At 43.0% G+C, this 18,666-nt stretch overlaps 1 protein-coding gene across 2 annotated transcripts in view; it reads right to left on the reverse strand.

Annotated features, from left to right (window-relative positions):
- Positions 1-675: 675 nt before the first annotated feature.
- The window catches only part of TCEANC2 (transcription elongation factor A N-terminal and central domain containing 2), a 43,382-nt gene continuing 25,391 nt past the window's right edge, over positions 676-18,666 (reverse strand). Inside the window, exons 4-5 of one of the 2 annotated variants that reach the window (XM_047728762.1) lie at positions 15,874-16,067; positions 676-8,663 (exon numbers count right to left, since the gene is read on the reverse strand). In XM_047728762.1, coding sequence (XP_047584718.1) covers positions 8,475-8,663; positions 15,874-16,067 — 383 coding nt within the window. In that variant the 3' untranslated portion in view covers positions 676-8,474. Of the gene's footprint in view, positions 8,664-15,392; positions 15,764-15,873; positions 16,068-18,666 lie in introns of those variants that run through there. The other variant, XM_047728763.1, reaches the window with a different exon arrangement.

Raw genomic sequence — 18,666 nt, forward strand, 5'->3', positions numbered from 1 at the left:
CACACAGCATGTCTGTATATTTTCTGCATCAAAAACATTACAATACGTGAATTTATACTCACGGAGAAACAACAATCTGATTGGATTATAACCCAAAGTTTAAAATAGATACATTTGAATCTATACTGAAAGGATAGGTAGAGAGACAGACAGACAGACGGATGGATGGATGGGAGAGAATGGACAAATATTCCTTAAGGAAGAATTCCAAATAATATAAGTAGATACTCCACCCAGGAAGGGGATTTTAACCATGACCACCTTTGAGTAGGGTCTGGTGACTTCCCTCAAGGAACAGAGTATGGAAAGGGAAAGAGAGTAACATTACAGTGGAGAAACTGGGCAGACAGTACCTTAACCCAGCCACGGCAGGTAACATTCCCAGCAATAACGTCAGTGGATGCCATGGGCCCCTGTCGTGCTGTGATGGGAAGGGCAGCTCACTCCTGGGGTACTCCTCCCCCATGACCCATAACCCCAGTTCAGTCAGCAGGACTTCTTCAGACAACCCCAGACTTAGGTACCTTCTACAAAATACCTGGTCAGCACTGCTCAAGACTGTCAAGGTCAGAGGAAAAAAGGAAGACAGGGAAACTGGTCACAGAGCAAAGAAGACTGGAGAGGCAAAACGAGTAAAGGCAGTTCAATCCCAGATTGAATCCTGGAACAGAAAAGGAACGTTAGTGAATTTTCTGGTGAAGCTGGTGAAGGCTGAATGAGGTCCGGAGTGTAGTTCATAGTAACATAGCAATAGCGGAGTTCTTGTTTTGACAAACGTACCCCACTACTGCACCATGTAACAACAGGGGAAATCAGGTGAGGGTCATATAGGAGCTCCCTGTGTGATCTCTGTCACTCTTCTGTTAAGTCTAAAATTATCTCCAAATAAAAACTCTATTTTAAAAACTCAGGTAAGGAGAGAGAGTCCCTCCTCCACCACTTTACCCAAAGCCTCCTTCTGAACTGGGTACACACACATACACTTTTTCTTCTTCCATATGTTCCTGCAGGTTTCTCCCCCTTATATAAGTGGTTCAGCCAGTCCCTGTTGTTCAGTAACTTCCCTTTCTCCGTGGACAATATGTATCAGTGGTGTGTCTGTGTCAGTAGATTTTCGGTACAGATCTACGCTGTCCAATATAGTAGCCACTAGCCGCAAGTGACTATTGAACGTTCGGAAATGCAGTTAGTCCAAACTGAGATGTGCCTTGCAGTGTGAAATACACATCAGATGGTGAAAACTTAGTACAAAAAAAGTGAGTAAAACATCTCAATTGTTATGCTGATTACATGTTAAAGTGATCCTATCTTCAGTGTATAAAGCTCAAATATATCACTAATTCCATGTTTCCCTTGACAGTTTTTCACGTGGCTCCTGGGAAATTTAAAACCACATATGTGGCTGGCTCATGTTATATTTCTATTGGACAGTCCTGCTATATAGATAAACTCATTCTTTTTCTCAGCTGCATAGGGTCCCCCAATCTGTAAGTACCACACTTGATTCAACCATTCCTCTTCTAATGGAAATTGAGAAAACTCCTAAAATTTTATTACTGACCACGCTGCAATTAAATCTTTGCAATGCCTACTTTGTGTGCTCGTAAGAATCTTCCTCTAGAGTAGGGCTGGCCAACCAAAGCCATGGACCAAATGCCACCTGCCACCTGCTTCCATCAAGTTTTACTGGAACACGAGCCCCACTCGTTCATTTCCATATTGTCTATGGCTGCTTTTGCACTCCAGCACGGGAGCTGAGTAGTTGTGAGAGGCCATATGGCCTGCCAAGCCTAAAATATTTACCAACTCTCCCTTTATAGAAAAGTTTGCTCACACTTGATCTAAGAGTTGTTAACCGGCAATTTGGAGGCTATGCTGCAGGTCCGATTCCCCGGAGAGGAGACCATGAGATGGAGATTAGCAGACAGGAAGTTTGTTAGGTATTGTGCGGCCTTATGATGTCGTGGATTTGATGGGCTCCAGCTTACGGTGAGCAGCTGTGGCTGCACGGTCCAAAGCCATGGGTTCTGCCGGATCATATGGTTCACACAGCATGGCCACTTGTACTTGTTTAGTGCTTCTTCCCTGGTGGGTGTGAACATGGACTACAGTGAACTTCACATTTGGTGTCCGCTCTCATAGTCCATCCACGTGCCTGTACCCCAGATCTCTTTGTCCCTGATTTTCTGATCTTATCCTTCCAGACCCCTAACCAACCTGCCAAGCCATTCTCCACTGCCCATCAGATCCATGTCTAGTCTAACCGTGGGCTCCCTTTCCTTCACAAAAGGTGGATGACTGAGTGTACGACTCAGAGCTTGTCCACTGGAAGGATTTCCTCCTCCAGACTCAGAGCTTGTCCACTGGAAGGATTTCCTCCTCCACCGTCTTTCAAGGACACGGCAGCGGGCCCTGCAGTTTAACAACAGTCTATTTTTGGCTTGTTCACACGTACTGAGCTGACCCACCCATCAACAAAGCTTGGCTTTTTTTTTTTTTCTCCTCCTCCTCCAGCCAGAGGAAAGCAGCTCCTCAGGCAGCCATAGGGGACCTCCGGGCAAGGCGCTGGTGCAAAGATGGAGGCTGACCTAAATGGATGGGCCACCTGCTCATGCAGCTGTCTTTTGCCCTTTGGCCCTGCTGTGCCCCATCCTGATCGTACCATGTCTATCATGATGAATTGCTGTTGGCCTTGTGTGACCTTCGGATATGGTGGATCTGATCGAATCCAGCTTATGATGAACACCTTTCGCTGTATGGTCGACGTGATGAGCTGCGGTCAGATGTCTGTCTCTACCAGAACCCTTAGCCGTGAGGCCTCTGACTCTTCATAGTGTTTTCTTCTGCTCTCTGCAATGGCTGTGTCTCATGAAGGCTTCCAGTATACGTGTTGTTCATCGCCCATCTGGCCCAGTTTGATGTTCTGCAAGATGTCTAGGCAGGATAGGTCTTCTCAGACTGGGTTGAGAGAGGACAGGAAGGTTAGCAGCCCTGGGGCAAGGCTGTTGCAACCGAATAGGAACTCTTTCTATTAGGGAAGGACATGAAAAATGGTCCCCAGGCTGAAAGCCACACAGCGAGTACCTGAGGATGGGTTAACGTGCTCTAGGAAAGATGCCACGTGCAGCACAGAGGCTGCAAACAGAACTACCGATGATTGATTTCACTGTAGTTCACGGTTATCTTCCAGGATCCCCCTCATTTGTGCAGGGACCAGACGGGTGAGTGGGACAGAGATAATGAGATCACCGTCCCCGCATCCTTTAGGTCTTCAAGGATGGCATTAATCCTTGCCCTTCCCCGCTTATTAGTAAGGTTGAGCATCTTCTAATATGTTTATCAGCTTATTTCCTTTTCTTTGCATTCCCATAATTCATAATCATTTGTCTGTTTCTCTCATTAGACTGTGAGCTTCTTGGGGCCAGAGACGATGTCTCATTTATCCCCGTGACCCTTGGACCTGGCTGGTAAGAGCTCAACAAATATGCACTGAATGAACAATTTGAACAGGATGAACAAGCAGCATTCGATTGGACATCCTGGGTTCCTTGATCTTGAAACTAAGCTCCTTAGCTTATGGGTAAGGCTGTCCCTGACAGCAATTTTATCATTTTGGTTGATTTAAAAGAAAACACAATGTCATCCAATCAAACCATCTCTCTTTTGAAACCAAGGCAGTGTCACCGACCTAATCAGAGCTCCCGAAGCCTTGTTTTCTGGATGGACTCCCTTTGATAGCAATAATGGGCAGTAACAAGCTGAGCCCCCTCCCCATCTGGCTGTGATAAACGCACCCAAAACACATTACAAATCTCAAAATGAGGCTCTGGGGCCTGAGGCTGCAGCAAAAGAAAACCAGGGTTGACAAGCACAAGTTTAAGAACCTGATATTCTATAAATGAACAAAGGCCAGCTGCCTGTTCCTTCACTACTGAACAAAGTAAACGCATTATCTGAGCTTCCTGCCATTTTTCAAACCTGGGACTCTCTAATGATATCTGTTTGGTCAACTCTAAACTTCATTTGTTAAAAAAAAAAAAAAAAAAAGAATCTCTCATCGACTGAATCTCAAGTGTGTCTTTCCTTTGCCTTTAAGTTTTTGGCCTTAAATTTTTAAAAATTTTTCTTAAATAGGCTTACATAGGAACATTTTTCTCTTTGTAAAATACACACCTTACTAGGTTCCTCACCTCCTCAAAAACTTCTCATGCCTCCTGTTATCTGAAGGCCAACATCCAACTCCTGCACAAGACCTCTGAGGTCCTGGCTACATTTTTTTTTTTTTTTTGTCCCATTTCTCTCCACCATTCCTAAGAACTTTACGCTCCCACCACACATTACTCGCCTCTACTGAAACAAGCCACGCCCTTTCTACCTGCGCTTTTGCACACACTCTGCTCCCCCTGCGAAGAACCCCTGCCTTTTGAGAGTTAGTTCAAACATTAACTCTCTGTGAAGACTTTCCTTCCCTTAGAGCGGTGTTAATTGTTCCTTTTCCCACTCTCTCAACATTTTAAATAAAAATCTACAGTAAATATCTCCTATCTTATAATTATTTACCTATGTGTCTGTCTCCCCACCAGACTAAGAGCTCCCCAAAGGTAGAAATTATATACCATATATTAGTTTCCCCAGGGCCAGTCCAGTCCCAGAAACGCAGCCGACAGGCGACACATGTTTGCTGACTGAATGAATGAAAAGACCCAGTCCCTACCCTGAGGCCCAGAACCTCCAATTTAACCACAAGGAAAGGACCAAAAAGCTACTGGAGTGGACTTTAATGGCACTTAATTTCCCAATTTCCTCTAGCAACTGAACATACCAGGAAGACATATGGATGCCTAGACTTACAGGTAACTCAGAGGTCTCAGGAACCTCTCTGACCCCAGTTCAGGATTAGGATCTGACCCTTTCACTGTGGACAGGTTGGAGCTAAGAGGCGCTTCTTAGTGGCCAGGCAAGCTTACGTGAGTGTCTGCGAGCCTCCTTCCCTTTGCCAAGCACTCAGAATAGCTCCATTAACGTTCATGGAAATTCTGCACATGCATCAAGGAGAAAACAGCCACAAATAACACAGCCTGCTTTCCAAATCTCCAAAGCACATCTCTGCAATCATTCCACTTTCTAACTATCACCACTGAAGCCTTTCAGCGGGACAGCAATTTGTTCTCAACTTACTCCGGGTTCCTAAGTTAGCAGAACTCTTTGGATGTTTATAAATGAAGCTTCCTCCTTCCTGTCCCTCTTCCTGCTCCAGCTTCTCTTCCACACAGCCCAATAATAAGAAACTAACCAATTCCTGCTTGCAATCAGTCCAGACTCCTTCACTTTGTGCTCAAGACCCTTCAAATGTGTCCTGGTCCTTGCCTTTCTCTCCAGCCTCATCTCCAGGTACTTTCCTGCAGGAAACTACCTTCCACTCTAGCCATCCCAATCACCTCCCACGTACCACAGTTCTGAGGTTTTCCATATACCTCAACCACCCAATTACCTATTTCTGTCCTTTCAGACTCCACACAGGTAACACCTCCTCCAGGAAGCATTCCCTGACTGGATCAAATGCCTTCTCTGTATGCCTACAACTAGTCATTCAACTATTCAGTAAATGGTTATGAAGACCTAGTTTGTGCCAGGGCTCTGTTCTAGGTGTTGGACGTACAGCAGGAACAAAACAAAGACTCTGCTCTCAAGCTTAAATTCTTAAAAGAGGTGTAGGTGATGGGCAATGAAGAAATAACTGTTTCAAATGGGGGAATAAATAGTCTGAAGAAAATAAAACAGGTTAGGGTATTTAGGCATACAGAGACCTGAATTGAACGGAGACAGGAACATGCAGATATCCACGGAAAGAGCACTGTGATCCGGGAAGAGGTAAGTGCAAAGTCCACAAAGCAGGAAAGTGTCTGGTGTGTGTATCTGGAACAGTAAGGGAGCCAGTGGGACCACACAGGGGTGAGAAAGGGAGAGAATTTTAGGAAATGAGGTCAAAGAGGCAGCCAGGAGCCAGATTAAGTTGAGCCTTGCAGGACATGGTAAGGGCTTGGGATTTTGCTCTGAGAGAAGGCACTAGAAGGTTTTGAAAAGCTAGGATCTGTTTTACATTTTCAAAGGTTCATTTTAGCTACTGTGTAGATTCTAGACAATAAAGGGAACGAGGGTGGAGGCAGAAAGGGCACAGACACCTGCACATCCATTAATTCCACAGTTATGCACTGGGTACTACTATGGGACAAGAACTCATCTAAGGACTGAAGATACCCAGACGAGAAACAGGAATTCCGAAATCTGGGAGGATTTCTGAAGGAAGTTACAATGGAGTGCAGACAGGATCAAGAGCATAACCATAGAACATTTGGGTATGTATAGAACAGCATACAGGGTATTACAGTAGGGACAGGGGAGAGGATTAGGTAGACAGTAGCATTCCAGAGAAAGAGAACAAGATGAGAAAATGCTCGGAGTGGGGGGGGTGACACGATGGGCTTTCCCGTTTCAATATGTCACTTTGTCTCTAGCACAGAGAAGTCAGTTGGAAGACATTAAGACTGGAGGCAGAAGGACCAGTTAGGAGGCCATGTGGTCATCTGGACAAGAGAGGATAAAGCCCTGAAGTCGTACTAGAGATAGAGAAGAGACAAGAGAGTCTAGATCTAGGTGAGAAGTGAAACCATAAAGACCTGACTGGGTTGGGGGCAGCAATGAAGAGCCTAGGCTGACCCCCAGTGTCTAGCTGAAGTGCCAGTATTGCCAAGTGAAAGAAGACAGGTCACAAAGAAGACAGGTCACATTTGAGATGCCCACGAGACATCTGGGAGATAGTGTCTGAAACTCAGGAGACAGGTATGGGCTGAAGATACAAACTGGAGCGTCCCCGGCATGCACACAGTGCCTAAGAACATGAATGGGGGAAATCGACCAGGAAGACTGTACACGTCAAAATTGACTTGAGTTTTGAATTGTAAATCTGCCACTCACCATCTGTGTCACCCTGAGTAGGTTACTAAACCTTCTGAGCCTCACTTTCCTCATCTTTAATTAGGTACTAGTATTATTAATTTTCTAAGTGTCTCCCACAGTGCTGAGCACATGGTTAAGTGCTCAGTTATTATTCCAGCTCTAAGAGTTATGAGCAGTGGGGAACCGAACAAGATACTCTGCTTGGTGAGCCTCGAGGTCCCACTTGTAGCTACTGCTAGGGATCCCCGGGGCCCCAAGGAATGGGTGGTCAGTGAGTAGGTGCTAAACAAATGAAGAAGTCTAAAAAAAGGAAATACAACAGATGAGAGGGTTAAACAGGATTATTAAACCACGACATAAAGATCAACGTCAATGCTAATAAATTATCTTAGGAAAGGTATCTAGCACTTAGAAGGCAGATGACATTAGGCCCCTTCCTTTTGTCCTTGCTTTTTAACTTAGCTCCTCTATTTTTTTTTTTAATTTTAATCTCCCCCATTCTGCTGGCCCCTTCTTTTCAGATTATAAACATGCACTAGTCTCCCCTAACCTAAAAAGCCTTCCTTGGGTCTTTCTATCATCCTCAAACTCTTGTTCCATCATTCTTTATTTTCACCAGCTGTCCCCTTTCTCATCCCCCAAACACTTTTCAATGAACAGAATACAACTTTTGTTTTAGGCAAAAAAAAAAAAAAAAAAAGCCCCAGTTTATTATTACTTTAAAAGAGCAAATGCCATTTACATAACTGTTCAAGCAGCCCTATACAGCAGCATTTCATTTTAGGATATAGATGTATTTTTTTTTCCTACTATGGTATCCGTTTCAAGAGAAATTTCATTATGTATCTTCTACGGAGCCCTAAACCAAGAGGCAGTGTATTCAAATAAACCCCAAGGTGTGGGGAGGCTTCAGGCCAGCTCCTCATTAGAAGCCTCAGCATGGGGGCTCCGGAGACCAATGCAGAAGGTCTTCCAGGGAGAGCTGCAATGTTCAGATAAGTGAGTTCTGGAGAGAAGGGGTAGTTGGCTGGCTCCAGCAGGCTCACCCCTGGGGTAGAGCAAAGAGAACAGACAGGGGAGTTCTGAGAGGCACGGGAGCTGTCTAAACTCAGGGGGACGGGACTGAGCGAGCCGCCGTGGTAATTGAGTTTCAGTTACCCGCAGGGTGGCGAAATCAAGTAGTCATTTCGTCTGCCTGACATGGGGGAGTTTAGAGGTGTCCTTGGCACACTCGCAGTGAAATCCATCCCCTTCTCACGGGGCTGGGTGACGGCGACCCTACTGAGCTCCCCAGTGACAGCCGGCTACGTCCCTCGAGGCAGCACAAGCACACTAGAGCTAATGAAACCCCTCCTGCTGCCTGGCCCGTGAGGGTCTCAGCAGCCTGCCTGGAGGAATGGCACCAGGGGAAAATTCAGCGCCACCCGCAGCAGCCGTTGTGGCAAAACGTCTCTGAATGGCAGCAAGAGGGGCCCATTTTGCTTTCTGCCCAGCCCAGCGCTGGAACCACCCTCGGGTCATTTTTTGTGGTTCTGTACAAACGTGCCGACTGGCAGCGAGCCATTCTTCACCTGAGCCCGGATTTCAGCTCGGTGCTTTAATGTGAAGACCAGGGCTCTCACGGTCCGCCGGTATGGCCCGTTAATGAGGCGGGAGCAGAGATGAAACGCTTCCTGCTCGATATTTTCAACCAGTAGGTGATCCATCTAAAAAACAGCAAAATTATCAAATTAGGGCCTTGCGTTGCATACGGATTAAAAGCGAGAGAGGCTGGAGCACTCTGCTCAGAGGCCTCCATTAATCAACTGAGATTCAAGGACATCTACTTCCTGTCACAAGAGAAACAGGAAGAGCAAATTAATTCCACCCTAGCAATTAAGGAACAAGGCCATGTGCTTAGTGACAGGGACCTCAGTCACAGCCCCTGCCGGGTGGTAATATTTGCCATTATAACAGGAAACTGGCCGGCACGAAGCAACGGGTACTGGGCCCTGTACTTTACCAACCAGGAAACCAAGACCAAGGATAATAAATCAGTGTAACAGTTTATGCTTTTTTTGGTTTGTTTTTAAAGTGCCTTTTAACCCCTTACAGCATTTCAGAAACACGGGGTCTGGGTCTTGATATGTGTGTAGAGCAGCTTATAAATCACTTTTCACATTTAATGCTCACAGCTCCTTGTTACTTCATTTTCTCGAAAAGGAAATAGGTTCAAGGGTGAAGAAAGGTTCAAGGTCTCATAACTAAGAGGCAGAGCCAGGACTCTGACCTGGCGCCCTGACCCCAAAGTTCGTGTTCCTCTTCTTTCACCGTACTAACTGGCTCCTTACATTCGGAGGGACCAGCTGAGTCTGAAGAGAGCTCTGCGGGGCCAGCTGAGCAGAATAGGCCTAGGGGATGGGACCTGCAGCAGTTCCAGGGTGGTCCAGCTCCGGCCCAAGCCCTCCTCAAGTCACAAACCTCATCAGAGCAGCACAGGTCTGGGTCTCTGTCCACGGTCAGGATCCAGGCCAGACTGAGGTGCTGGTCAGGCGTTCCCCTCACTACCCTCCTTTCCAGGCCCATCTCCCACTACTCGTCTTGCCCGTCCTGACCACAGCCCAGCCTGAGCAAGCAAAGTGCTCTGACGTACTGCTGGGCCTCTGCCCACGTATAGGCTCCCTCAGCAAGGTCCACTTTTCCCAGGAAACATGCCTATTTGCATGTCAAAGCCGAGCTAAAAATCAAAAAGCTAGAAAAGCAAATCCGAGCCTAAAGGACTAGAAAGTCTTCCTTGGGTGGCCACAATGTCCTAAGCTTCCCTTAGACATTTTCGTAATATAATGATCTATTTTTTTGGTTCCTTGATAAGAGGAAACAAATTTCTCTTTCTTGATTTTTTAACACGCGTGGTAAGGAGGGGAAGGAAAAAAGCAAGCAAGAGACTATATGTAGACTATATACAGTCTACATTCAAATGCTTAGTCAGCACTTACTATGTTCCAGGCACAGTGCATGGATGGGCTGAGGAAAAAGCAGTGAACAAGGACGACAGTCCTTGACTCCACGGAGAACACAGCCCCGTTGGAGAAAGTTAGAGAACAGGATTCTGAGTATACCGAGTACTAGGAAAGGGGACAGGAGTTAAGTGCTGGGCTGCAGAGCTACGACACAGGGCCCCAGCCCAGGAAGGCAGCACCTGGCTTCGGGAGGGAATGACGTTTGATCCGAGAACTCTCTGGCCAGGTGAAGGGCGTCTGCCTCATGAGAAATCACTGAGCTCTGCGTATATCCTCTGGGCACTTTCCTATGTATGTCCTATACTTCTGTTTAAAAGAAAAGTTTAAGAAAAAATTGTACCAAAAATAAAAAAGGAACGCCCGATATTTGATAAAATGTCCTCACATAAGAGAGAGACCAACAGACCAAAACAAACAGAAAAAAGGAACTTGGAAGAAAGGACTGGACAGAATGTAGAACAGGACTGAGAGAGAAAGACAGAGACAGGGCAAAGGACTATCTAGGCCCAGACATGTGCCTATATGTAGCAGACAAAAGATCAAAGATGTTCAGGGAAGTCTGTGATCCTGATGACTATCTCCGAGGCTTGTGCTGGAGTGAGAGCACTTGGCACCATGGTTCTCCAGAACCCAGATTCCTTGGGCTTTTCATGGACTCCTGGTTAGGCATCAAAGTCACCCCTTGCCTGAGGCAGCCCTGGTACCACACTACTTTAGTAGGAGGCAGGAAGGGTGGCTGTCGGCCCACCGCCCAGCAACATTGCCAGAGAAGCCCCTCATCCAGGGGGAGGATGATCAGTCACTGTTCAGACTCACTCAATGTGACAGGCAAGAGGAAGTCTTCATTTTCCTTTTTTTCTTTTTTCTTTTTGAGGACAGTGGTTGTGGGGGAAGAAGGGTTTGTGTGCATTTGCAAAAATACATCATGGCCATTCCATTACACTACAGTCTATGTAAAAAAAAGAACTTTGAGAAAGCCTTGGAATTCACATAACTGGATATCATCCATGCTTCATTCACCAAACAGCTACTGAATCACTACTCTGAGTCTGGCCAGATCTGGGTATTGGAGACACTGAGCAGAAAGACCTGACCCCTGCCCTCCGGGAATGCACAGTAGAGAGAGGAGGCCCTGGATACAGATAGTGGAGGGGGAAAAGGGTGGGTTCTGTACCAGCGCCGTGATGGGAAAAGCAAGCAAGCAGCTAACAATTCTCATGCATGCCTCTTGTTAAATGAAGGCCAATCACAATGAGGAAAAACATCAGTGGTATTAAAATGTAAATCATAAGGGAAGATAAGTCATCACACACCCACCCGTACAAGTTCAATGCACAAAGTGAAGAATGTCTATCTTGTAACTGCCTTGGGATATTTCAAGCCTACCCAAGTTATTGAGAGTTCTTGAGTCCTTCCCAGAGGGTCCTAATCTGGTGATTCAGGTTAAGTTTTGGGTGAAAGGACCAGAGTCTCACTGAGACCTTGAGAAAGAGAGGTTTTGCTGTGAGATACATCCATATGAGTGGGAATGGGAGCAGGAATGGGATACATCTGAACAAAGGGGAATAGGAACAAGAAACCTAAGGATTTAGTCAGGAATCACATCCTTTCTCTTGTGGGTCTCGAGATCTACCTGGTCTCTTTCTCACATCTTCTTGCCCCTCTCCTTTTGCCTTACCCACTACCAATTTTTTTTTTTAAGATTTTATTTATTTATTTGACAGACAGAGATCACAAGTAGGCAGAGAGGCAAGCAGAGTGAGGGGGAGGCAGGCTCCCGGTTGAGCAGGGAGCCCAATGCGGGGCTTGATCCCAGGACCCTGAGATCACAACCCGAGCCGAAGGCAGAGGCTTTAGCCCACTGAGCCACCCAGGCGCCCCTCTACTCACTACTAATTTTAAGCGCCTTACTCTCTCCCCCTGTGCTACACATCTCTAGCCAGCTTCTACTCCCTCACAACTCCCCCAACATCGTTCTACTTCAACGCTCCCACCATTGTTGTCCTTGCTATTTCCTAGTTCACACTTCTCAGAGACAGAGCACCTGATGTGTCTAGCTTATCTATTTGTAGCTGTAAGTTAACTGTGTGTTATTCAGTTGTCCCGTCACAGACGAACTGGCTTTAGCTGGGCAAGATCTAAGACATGACCACCCAGCGCTGTCTTTCCTCAAGGATTCTGGACCCAGTGGGAGGAAATGGTGCCGTAATCGATTAGTGATGTCTGCCACCTCGGTAAGCTCTTTAAAAGCAAGGTGAGGTGGTCTTCACGTGTTTACCTCAAGTGCAGAGCTTCCCACATGGTCCAGTGACTATTTATTTGTCGATCTCCCTCGAGAGCTGTTACCATGTTGGTTCATTTCTGAATTCCTGCTCTATCCCTAGCACTGGTATGGGCACACAGCAAGTGCTCCGGAAGTTATTTGTTAAGCGAGTTAAGCGAGTAAACGAATATCCTTCTTCCGTGCGTATACCTTCCTGCTTTCCTGTTCTTTTGGTGATATTCTAGACCCAACAGATAAGATATGAAATATAATGTTTCTACTTTAATATGTATTTTCTGGCTTGGAAAATCCTACCCATTAACAAAGGCCAATTCAACTGTCATCTCTTCCATGAAACCTTCCCAGATTCTCTCATCAGATCTCACTGTTCTGTCCTTTGTGTGTCTGTACCATTTGCTAGTACCACTATTTCAGACATATTTTCATCCTGCCTTATATTTAGTTAGTCGTTCACAGACTCTCAGCCAGGAGAGAGTAAGCTTTCTTAAGCCCAGGGAATGCGACTCATTTATGTTTATATTCTTCCTGGCACCAGCAGTAGTAGTACTAAACATCTGTTGAATTGAATATCCACTGGAAGCAAACTTTGTATGAGTTTTCCAATAGCATGATTGGATTTGTACACATCTACCCGCACTCCTCTTTGACCACTTGAATACATTTTTGAGAGAGCTGGTCAAAGCCAGAGGTGCAGTCTGAGGCCATTAAACAAAGAGAAAACTAACAGTCCCATATGGGGACGTACCCCTGACCTGGATCTCATTAGCACCATCTGACAACCAACTGGGCCAACCAGCCAGTGTTTCATAACTCTTAATGATACAGGCTCACTTTGAGAATCAGGTTCATTTTTTTTAATGACATAATAGGAAAATGATCACAGGCCGTGAGGTAGGAAGGAGAGTGGATAATGAGGAAGGGGAAGTAAGAGAATGACACCACAGGGGACGTTCATATGAGGAAAGATCTAAAAGACAGGGAAGAACAAAGAAGATCCGGAAGGGAGAGAAAGTAAAGGTGAATGGGGCATGGGTCTCAAAAGTGGAGTTTTTATTCATCTATCCCATTATTCTAAGAACAAGGAAACAATCCATACATCTGGAAAGCAAGACCTGTACAGAGTAATAAAGAGACGCACCTTTTGGCTGTATGTGTATATTCTTCATCTGTGGCTTTTACTACTAAAGGATATGACCAAAACAAACACCATGGAAACATTTTTTTTCCACAAAAATATAATGCGTGATTTTGCAAAAACACATGCTAGGATTAAATTGTAAAGGCTTTTAAGTCATAGGGCCGGTAACTTACCCAGTGGTTTACTCCTGCCTGATAAAGTACATTTCTAGAGATCTGATGTCTGACTTGAATACACTCAACATTGGTTACTGTAAAGACCAGATACCAGATGAGATGGTTCACTGATTTACCCTAACATGGAAATGTTTCAGATGATGATAGGTGCTAGGAGTTTACGTTATATAAAAGTGTTTATATTTATATTCCCTGATATATCAAACCGATAAAAGTACTATCAAATGCTGTTTATGCAAGGAAAACAGATTGATTTTTTTTTTTGTCGAGGAAGATGGTAAGATGCACAGTTTTTAATTTAAAAAAATTATTCTTTGGGAACAAAACCATTCAACTATGCTTAATCTGGTATTTTTTCCAATTACATTGGAAAGCACTAACGAATGTATCACTTTTTTAACTTTGCTTTGTAACACTTGAGTGCTTACCGCTTGATGTGCCATTTAAAGGATAATTAATGGATAAACTAAAAGGATAATTATTATGGAGTTTAATATAGCAGGCAAACTGCTCATTAATCCTTACAAGCATAGCTTCGTTATTATCATTTACTTAAAAAGATACCACAGGGAGCTGGTATTTACCACCACATTAACTACATATTATATACCCACAATCTATGTTTCTGCAATAATTTTGGCTTATTTTAAAAATAAACTTTATGTAAAATATTAAATAGCAAATCTTGTTGGCTAATCAACACTCTGCAAAATAAGGCTTATAATCTTTACATTTCTTTTCTTTCTTCCAAGGGTTTAATAGTCATATTAAAGCTTCCTATAGGAAAAGTTAGGCAAACTTACAGCAATATTAATTCACTGTAAATATCAAATAGACATTAAAATTATAAATACGAAAAATAAATATATATAGAAAAGGATATACAAAATGACCCTGATATTGATTGAGATGTAAAATAAAACACAAATGTAAATAATTGTCAATTTTCTGCAGTTATTTAAATAACCAATAAAAGCATCTTATGGAACATTTGGCATATGAGTAGCGCTTAATAAACATGGTATAATCATTAACTTGCCCAATATTCATTTAAAGAGCTATAGTAATTTAACAAACAGGAAATGTACCAAAATGTTAACAAGATTATGTCTGGCAATAGGTTCAATGGTGATTTTGCTTTTTCTTTCTTTTTTTTTTTTTTAAAGATTTTATTTATTTATTTGACAGACAGAGATCACAAGTAGGCAGAGAGGCAGGTGGAGAGAGAGTGGGAAGCAGGCTCCCTGCCAAGTGGAGAACCCGATGTGGGACTCCATCCCAGGACCCTGGGATCATGACCTGAGCTGAAAGCAGAGGCTTTAACCCACTGAGCCACCCAGGTGCCCCTTGCTTTTCCTTTCTATATTTTCTCATTTTCTAGCATAAGACCCAAAACTCCAGTTTTAAAAAGTAATTAACATACCACACGTCCATTTACCTTTCTTTTATAGATTCCTAATTGAGACAGAAAGGTTAAAATATTTTTTCAGAGAATGCAGTGACAGTTCTAGCATTTAGACCTAGACTTTTGAAACTGTTTCTTTTGTTAATAATATTAAATTATTCTTCAAGGACACTTTAATAGGGATACCTGAAGAAGAGGAAAAAATATGGATGTTATGTCTGATTTTTCTGGAATATTAACTGACCTGTAAAATTTGTTTATGATGATTAATATCACTGTTAATGAGCAGAAATCCTTCTTCTAGCACCTGTACCTCAAACCACTAACGTCTGAACTGTGAACTGTGAAGACGACAGAGATTATGTCTAGCCAACTGATTATATGCCTTGGAACTAAAAGTATGAGCATTGACAAAAAATGGGGGAGTAGAGTCTTTCCAATAGACACCATTTATTTTGCCAACAAAATTCCACAGCACAGTCCACACCAGAATTTTTGTTTTGCTGGGAAGGGGAAGAATTTTAAATAGGAAGGAACCAATATCCATTGAGTAACTCTAATCACCATACACTCTACTACTCTGTTGTATAAATGTTTCATTTAATCTTTCCAATAATAACAGGTAGTAGGAATTAGAACACTCATTTTACAGATAAAAAAAATCAAGTCTGGGAAATGTTCAGGGGTTTGCCTAAAATGACACAACCAGTACGTACTAGAGCCAGCATTTTAATCCAGGTCTTGCTCCAAAGCCTGCAATCTTTCTAGCATACTATCTCCCAGAACACTTACAAATCCAGAATCCTTAAAGAAAAAATTAGTTAGAATAAAGCTATAGCACCAAGACCACGAAAGATTTATGAAAATGTGAAGCTCATTTAACTAAGAGAATCATGTTCCAACCAGGACATTACCTCTAATTCCAAGGCTTCTGAGAGTAACTTCTGGGCATTTTTCCTGAATGTCTCCGTTTTGGGGTCGCTACGCACTTCAATAGAAGGTCTGTCTAAATGTTTTTCCATGAAAGTTCTCCACTCAGTGTAAACTTCTCCGGCAAGACAAGCCACTTCTGGATCTGAGTGCTGACGCATCTTATTCACGGTGTGACCTGGAACAAGAAAGGAGAAACCAAGGGAAAGGTGGCTCTGGTGTCTTTTAAAAAGGACAGGAACAGATGAGCTGATGTACGGCACGTAGAAAGTCATTCACATACCTAAAGCTGTAAAAGCTCTTGTGCAAATGAAGACCCATTTCTCAAAGGCTGAGATAACCAGATAATCACAGAGGGAGAATCGCTGGACTAGCCAATGCAATAAGTCAAACAATGGAAGCATGATCAACAGATACTTAAAATGGAACAATTAAAAGTATCAACTCCTTCATTCAAAAATTGCAAGAAAAGAAAATGAATTAAGCATTTATCTTGTCTTCCTGGTATATATTATATTTCAGAACAACCAAATAGCCCTACTTATTGAGGGAATGTTCTTTATTAAGCTAGTAAGTGTGAAAAGATTGACAGAATTTTTAAACATTTCATAGCCCGTGATGAAGTAATTCATTCGGGTGACAAGCATCAGTGGATGAACTCATTCAATGAAAGGTTGATGGAGAAATTTATAATGGAGGGATGAGCTGTCAGCACCAGAACCACTAATCAATCTTAGCACCCGAGAGTGGGACTCTCAGACAGTGGTGGCACTTCACAGCCCTACCTATTAATAGTCTTGCAACCAGAATCCAACCAGTCTTTCAAAGCTAACCTCTGGTTTGCAGAAAATAAGAGACAGAGGAATGAGTTAAATTATAGTATGAGGAAAAAGATACATCCAGAATGTGAGACACTCCGTAGGAACGCAGACCTGATTTCTTCAATAGTCACTGGCATTTAAAAAAAAAAAATTATAATCAAATTTTTTATTTGAGTGTAGTTGACGCACAGTGTTATATCAGCTTCAGGTGTATAACATAGCGATTCGGTAAGTTTTTCCACTATGCTATGCTCACAAGTGCGGCAACCATCTGTCACCATAGAACACTAGGACAATCCCATTGACTACACTCCTTCTGCTGAGTCTTTTATTTCCATGACTTATTCCTCCCATAACGGAAGCTTGTATCTCCCTCTTCCCTTTACCCTTTTTGGCCAGTCCCCACTCCCCTTCCCTTTGGCAGCTCTGTTTATACTCCTGTGTTTATAGGTTCTGATTCTATTTTTTGTTTATTTATTCATTTGTTGATGGCTTTTTTTTTCTTAAAGGGGGTAAGGTTATGGACTGCTATAGATTAAAAGAGTCTTTTGAGTTCAAACTACCAAATTCAATGTGTGGTTCCAGTCCTCACTGCAACAAATCAACCAACTATTAAAAAGAGATTTTGAGATACACAAGGAATATGAATTTACACTAGATATTAAATTATACCATGAAATTACTGTTTGTTAAGAGTGATAATGGCACTGTTGTTATGTAAGAAAATATCTGTATTTTTAGATGGAGTATGTAGTGTATGTAAGTATGTAGAGCTGAAATTGAAAGAAGTCTTGGAGGGGCACCTGGGTGGCTCAGTGGGTTAAAGCCTCTGTCTTCAGCTCAGATCATGATCTCAGGGTCCTGGGATCAAGCCCTGCACTGGGCTCTCTGCTCAGCAGGGAGCCTGCTTCCTCCTCTCTCTCTGCCTATTTGTGATCTCTATCTGTCAAATAAATAAATAAAATCTTTTAAAAAAAGAAAGAAAGAAAGAGTTCTGGGATTCTGCTTTAAAATACTTAAGCAACAGCAAAAAAACACAAAAATGGGAAAGATGAAGTAAGTGGGACCAAATCTTAATAGTTACTGAATTTGGGTGAAAGGCATATGGGGGTGTGTTCTATTATTTTCTTTATTTTTATGTGTTTGAGATTTGCATAATAAAAATGGAAAAAGAGGCAAAGGATCTACAAAAGTACTTAGACAAAAACAATTACAGAGAAAAGCCAAAGAAATCAACTAAACACTTGGAATTAAAAATTTACAGAGAGGGGCACCTGGGTGGCTCAGTGGGTTAAGCCTCTGCCTTCGGCTCAGGTCATGATCTCAGGGTCCTGGGATGGAGTCCCGCATCAGGCTCTCTGCTCAGTGGGGAGCCTGCTTCCCCCTCTCTCTCTGCCTGCCTCTCTGCCTACTTGTGATCTCTCTTTCTGTCAAATAAATAAAATCTTTTTTTTTTTTAAGATTTTTTATTTATTTATTATTTTTTTTTTATTTTTTATTTATTTATTATAATTAGTTGTAATTAGCTGATCAGCTACCTCTCTAGCCCACCAAAGAGCGCCGGAAGGCAAGAGCTGTGACCTGTTCATTTTTGTCTCTCCAGCAGAAAATAGTACAGGAGGGAGGGGTCGGGAGAGTGAGTGTGAAGTAAATGTTGGTGGAATGAAAGACCCATATGCAGAATAACATCTTTTACTAAAATATAGGAGGAAATGCAATGAAGGAGGAAAATGCACCATATTATAAGATAGAAAGGTTAGTACAAAGAGATACGAGTAAGACACAGTTCCTGGAATTTGACCTAAACTCACCTTGCCCAAGTGTGCACAGAAATGTGTACAAAAATACCCTTACAATACTGTATGTGATAGTGAAAAGCAAGAAACAATTAGAAATCCATCATTAAGGGTCCAATCTGTTAAATAAACTACAGTTCATTCGAACACGAATACCTTA

Source organism: Lutra lutra, chromosome 4, assembly GCF_902655055.1.
Source record: "Lutra lutra chromosome 4, mLutLut1.2, whole genome shotgun sequence".
Taxonomy (NCBI): Eukaryota; Metazoa; Chordata; class Mammalia; order Carnivora; family Mustelidae; genus Lutra; species Lutra lutra.